This window comes from Typopeltis vanoorti, chromosome 18 (genome assembly GCF_054136105.1).
Source record: "Typopeltis vanoorti isolate ZY-2024b chromosome 18, IOZ_Tvanoo_1.0, whole genome shotgun sequence".
Taxonomy (NCBI): domain Eukaryota; kingdom Metazoa; phylum Arthropoda; class Arachnida; order Uropygi; family Thelyphonidae; genus Typopeltis; species Typopeltis vanoorti.
This window is the reverse complement of record NC_143566.1, coordinates 87030233-87036232: the sequence shown is the minus strand read 5'-3', so window position 1 is coordinate 87036232 and position 6000 is coordinate 87030233. Positions and strand designations below refer to the sequence as shown.

Here is a 6000-nt window from a genome sequence, read left to right as displayed (position 1 = left end):
CACCGGATGGCGGGGTGGAATTGACATGGAGAGGCTGTATATTGCACAAGCCTGTCCATTTTGCTAAATTTTCGGATTAAAAAAGGGAATTGACGATTATAAAAATAAAACAGATGTCTACCAAAAGTTTAGAAGTAGGCCTCTCTCTCTCTCTCTCTCTCTCGGTTTGAATAGAAGAAATTTATTATTATTTTTTATTATTGCTGTTTTATTATTATAGTTATTGCATGATTTCCATGGAGTTCTTCCTCAGGCTTATTGTGAGAAACCAATCCACTTTACACTACACAATCCACCCTCAGCACTACATCATTTACTAATCACTGAGTGGGCCTAGAAAATTTGCCCATCCTCCTGTACTATATATTGTGCATAGTATTTTTGTCTGCAAATTAAAAACAATTAACTTTGCAATTATCTATTTTGGGGAGAAAAACATCACTACGACTATTACTACTTCCATATGTAACGTATCCTGACCAGAGTATTTTTTGCCGCTCCTAAATTCAGGAAAAAAGAATCAGCTAATGCCTTTTATTCCCTTATGATAACTTATGTGGCTTGATGGATATCAATCCCGTGGATTCTGATCCCTTCATCGGTATGAAAAAGACTTATATTAAAGGTTAGCGAGCACTCGGCTCACCCTGATTAGGGCAATGCGGAAGCGCCTGAGCCGAAAGGTAGTGCAGCTTTCGGGCGCTTAGAAAACTCCTGAATGAGTTTCTTGGAATGAAAAGCTGCTTAGGTGAGAAAGTTAGCGGTAGTGTTACGAAGCAATGTGGAAATATCTGGGATATCAGCATCGAGATGCAGGAGAGCATGTCATTGGGTGATCATGGAGAAGATGACTTGAGTATTCCTGAGGAATTTCTTAGTGTCGGCTTGGCAGGGGTTCATGTTGCTAAAGGCTATTAACATCTCCCCTAGTGAGGCAGCAAGAATCTGTGCAGAATTTTCACTGTAAGCTGTCGAGGCTACGGGTAAAATCCGTGGAGAGACGGCAGAAACGTATGTTTTATCGGCGGGAACACTCCGCACTGTGACTTCCGGCGAAGGTTTCGTGGCTTGAATCTGAGTGGGCAGAGCCAACGCCACTCTTGTCTTCCGTAGGTTAGATGGGTGAATTGAGCAGCCTTTAAAATTTGCTGGATGGGGGCCGCCACAATTCGCACATTTAGCAGGTGTAGACGATGATTTTGTGCAAGTGTGCGAGGGATGGTTGTCACCACACTTTACGCACTTGTAATCTGCTTTACATAACTTTTGTGCATGCCCAAATTTTTGGCAGCGGTGGCATTGACCGGCGGATGCCTTTCTTCTGAGTGGTTCGGTCTTGATGACTAAGTTGCAGACTATAGTAAGGTCGTAAATTGCTCTGTGGTCTTTACTGATCTCCACTAAGACCAGAGGCATGGGGCGCTTGTCTGCGCGGTACATGCGTGAGATCTTAATTGGTTCAAGACCTTGTGATCTGAGGTCAGTAGCTATTTCATCAGTTGTTATGGTTTCTGCCAGACCTCTGATGACTACCTTAAGGTTTTTTTCACTTTTCAGTTGGTATGTGTGATATGGGACTTTCTGTTCATCCATAAGTCTGGTGAGCTGGCGGTAGTCCATTGCTCCTTCGGGCTGTATGCGGACTCCATCATCGGTGTTTTTAGCTGATGAGAACTTGATGTTATTGTTCTTCATCGTCTCTGCAAGTGACGCCCAGTTTTCTTTAGCTCTCAAGATTACTGGCAGAATCCTCTCTTTGGGCTGTGTCAATTTCCCTGTTCTTTCATCAGCTAGTGCTGATGTATCCATTGGAGCTGTAGTTTCCAACGTCTGAGGTATTATTTCAGGATCTGTTGCAGGGGATTTTTTCTTTCTCTTCTTCCGTTTAACTTCCTGAAAGCCACTGGAGTTTGAAAGAGAGGTGTCTTCAGGTTTTATTGTTGACTCACTGGCGTTGTCATGTGAAGAATGAGGAAGCTCAGAGGGATGGGGATCCCCTGTCTCCACTTCGAGGATCTGGTGTGCTCCGATTTTATCTGGCCATTTTTTATGTAGCAAGTTGCCTAAATTCCTGAATAGCGTCAAAAGTTCCTGAAAATTGAGATCGTCGAAAGACTTGTCCATGGCTAGGCTTACGAAAGCGAAATAGAAACTAAAAATTCTTACCTGCTCTGCTTATCGAGCACGAACCTACGGTACAGTAGTAAACTCCGAATTTTAGCTCATTTTAAAATAAACTACACTGAAAAACTTTACGACAAACTATCCAAAATCGGGCGGGATCAAATCGGAATGAAACTCGGGATCGTCTCCCTCCGAATAGGATCTTATTCCCTTATAGGGAGTAGGTGAGACCTTTATACCCTATCTAGCTTTTTTGGAGACCGAGTGGGCAGTTCAATCTCCACCGGTAGCCAATCAGAGATAGCTGGGCCATGTCTATCACTAATTACAGCAGCCACCGATGAAGAGGCTGGCAGACAAGTGCTGCCATCTCTTGGTGCCTAACCCTAACAAGATATGTTACTGTCTGAAATAATGGGTAGTACGGTCGATTTTCTTGCCTAAATTCAGAAGATATGTAAAATTAAAAATAAAATAATAAAAAGCATTGTTTTTATAGTAGAGATAGTTTTTTAGGATTTGGCTTCCCTCCAAATTTGCAGTTTCTAGGCATTGCCTTAGTTGTTTAGAGGGTTAAATGAGATTCAAACCTAGGTCTTTTCCACTTAAAGTATTCATGTCCAATAGTTCATCGAACTGCTCAGTGGAGGCTGATGACTTCATCTAAGGAGGGAGGAAAGTTGAAAGTTGAGGCTTACACCTATCCAACTCTTAACTAAATTCCCCCAACCTTCTACCTAATTAACTCGTTCAAATGAAAATATTTTCTTTTAGAATGAGTTAAACTATTTTCCTAATGAGGTGTGCAAATTTAACACTTCCCTGGTAAAGCTTATAAATTCCCTATCAAGTCAAAACGCCAGCTCTACAATAGTATTCGATGTATTTGGCTTACAAATTTTAGATAATATTTTTCAAAATAAAATTCCGGTTTGCTAGATGGCGCACTGTTAAATATAAAGTAAAGCATGACTTCAATTCAACTTCTTCCCCGCTGTTTGTAGCGGTTAGAGTTTAAGTGTTGTAGTTTGCTGCAGTAAGTTTAGCATTATGAGTGAGAAGCCACCGTATAAAGTTGGTAAGTACGTTGTTTTGGTAGAGATGCAAGGGATTCACTAGCATCGTAAATTGCATTTGGCAACGTATTATTTGATGATTTCAATCTATCTTTTCTTATCGCATAACTGATACAGCTATAAGAAAAGCTGATGGTATGATACCTATTTGATGCTTTCCTTTTCATTAAGACCTAATTCATGCTAACTATCCGAATTCCAGAAAATGCTTGCATGTCGTGTGCTTTGGATTAATTTTACTTAGCTCCTTTCTGGTTCGAAAGTTGAATGAATAGTGATTAATTTAATATCTGTTAGGTCAACTTTGCATTGAACTATTCGCCGATTTATTCTTTCCAATTTGTTTTTCCCACGATGAGTCCTGTGATTCCACTTAAGTGCCGTGTAATAATAACTAGAGGATATAGCGAAACTGATTTTAAGTGCACGCTGTGAATGACGGAAGAATATGCCGTAGTATTTTCAATAAGCTGCATTGCGATGCGGCGTAATCAAAAGAAACGTTTATCGAAACTGCCGAGCACCAGTTCTCCCAGTAGTTCTTGCATCATAAGAGACGATGATTTGAAATCTAGATAAACATTTCTTGGAAAGCCGGTTTGTCGTGCAAGTTGATCGTTGATATACATGTGTAATATAGGAAAGTACCATAATCGGCGCATTTTGAGCATTTCTTACATTTTATAAGTACTTGCGTTCTGAACCTTTCAGATCTATTTTTAATAACTGTTACAAATTACCTTATAGGAGTGTGCACGATCGTGGTGAATAATTTTGTGCTCTGGGTGCTCTTCCTACACGCACACCATCAATCGTATGCATTTGCCGGCAAAGGTTGGTCGATTGGCAGAGCCTCTGCTATTAATGGCTCAGTTAACGCATAACGGTACTGACTTGATGGGTGAAGCATAAATGCTTTTCATATTCCCCTCCATCTGAAAAGGAAAGTTCTTTGGGTGGAGAATTATTGAGCTTTAAGCTCGCCCTGAAAGGGCAGTGAGGTTAACTCTGTTCAGCTGAGCATAGAATTGACTTGGGTCTCTTGTATTTGCAGAAATCTGCTTCATTATAGTCTGAAGCTTGCTTGATCAGTCGGTTCGGATGATCAATTGTCTTATTGAAGAACTTTTCAGCTAGGTCATGAAGAAGAGTTGTGATATAGGGAATGCTGACATCTCTGTGGATTTGGGAGTTTCTGATAAACCATGAAGCATCTAAACTCATTCTCAGACATTTGTTTTGTATTCTCTGCAGCTTCTGAATATTTGTCTTCGAAGTGTGACTCCACGCAGGAGATGCATAAGTTATGACTGGGCGTATTACCATCTTGTATATGAGCAGTTTGTTCTGAGTATCTAATTTACTTTTTCTGTTGATCATGGGGTAGAGCTGCGCTATTGCTTTAGACGTCTTTGAACTTATGTGTTCTATATGGTTGGTGAATTGTAGTTTTTTTATCCAGAATTACTCCAAGATATTTGACTGTATTCTGCCATGGGACTTTAACACCGAGTAAATGTATATCTTCCTTGATTTGAGGCTTTTTTTCTAGTGAACAGTATGGCTGAGCTCTTCTGTGGATTGGTTTGAATTCTCCAGTCCATAAACCATCTTTCCAACATGTGAATGCTGCTTTGGAGTCTCTTAATAGTCAGTTTTGGGCTGAGAGATCTGGTTAATAATGCAGTGTCATCAGCATATAATGCAGTGATTGTTGAGCTTGGGTTTTGAGGGATATCAGCAATATAGATAGAAAACAGCAAGGCGGCCAAGAGTGAGCCCTGCGGTACTCCTGCCAGAACCTTGCGCCTGGTTGATAGTTTCATTTATTTTGACTTGCATGTATCTGTCTCTGAGGTAAAAGTGAATTATTTTAACTAGATTAATAGGTATATTGAATGTGATGAGTTTGTAGAGAAGACCTTGATGCCACACCTTATCAAAAGCCTTTGCAGCATCTAAAAAGACTGCAGCTGTATGAAGATTCCAGTTGAAGCCTTCAGAAATGTATTCGATCAGCCTGTGGATCTGCTGAACGGTAGAATGGTTTTTTCTGAATCCAAATTGCTCATTTGGGATTATATGTAGTTGGTCCGTTTGTGATTGAATTCTAGTAAGCACTACTTTTTCTGCAATCTTTCCAAGGTTAGACAGAAGACTGATATGTCTGTAGTTTTCAGGGAGTTGAGCATTTTTTCCCATCTTTTTGATTGGTGCGACATCTATTTTCCATGTTAAAGGGAAATACTGGAATCTGAGGATGGCATTAATTATGCTGACTAGATGTACAATGGCTTTTCTGGGGAGAAGTTTAATTATTCTGTTTGTAATTCCATCTGGGCCTGGAGCTTTATTGTTGTTCAGGTGGGTTATAATGTTTATAACTTCTGTTGGAGAAGTGGGTGTGAGAGATTCTAGATCATCTTTTTGTTCTGTTATGGCCTGCCTAACTCGGCGGTGAATCTTGTAGATAAGATTGATGTTCACATTTTCATATGAGGGGTTGCCTTGACTTTCCACGCTGTCGGCTAGAGCTGCTGCTTTTTCCCCATCATTGTGAGCTATTCCTTTCAAGGTTTGAATTGGGGGTAAAAGTTGTCTTTTGGTGCGGAAGGTTCGCAGAAACTTCCATATGGAGTTGTCCTAATTTTGTTAGCTTAGATTCCCACTCCCGGTTTCGATGTGTCTGGAGGGCTTCACGTACTTGTCTGTTTAATTTGTTCAAATTTGCTTTATCTTGAGGAGCTCTTGTGTTATGATACAGCTTTCTGGCTTTGTTTTTCAGTCTAATTAAATCCAT

The 6000-nt window shown here is 40.3% G+C and overlaps 1 protein-coding gene across 1 annotated transcript in view; it reads left to right on the top strand.

The window, feature by feature from the left end:
- The first annotated feature begins 3087 nt into the window (after positions 1 to 3087).
- The window catches only part of Ahcy (adenosylhomocysteinase), a 136949-nt gene continuing 134036 nt past the window's right edge, over positions 3088 to 6000 (top strand). The window contains exon 1 of the mRNA XM_090408641.1: positions 3088 to 3202. Coding sequence (XP_090264767.1) covers positions 3175 to 3202 — 28 coding nt within the window. The 5' untranslated portion in view covers positions 3088 to 3174. The remainder of the gene's footprint in view (positions 3203 to 6000) is intronic.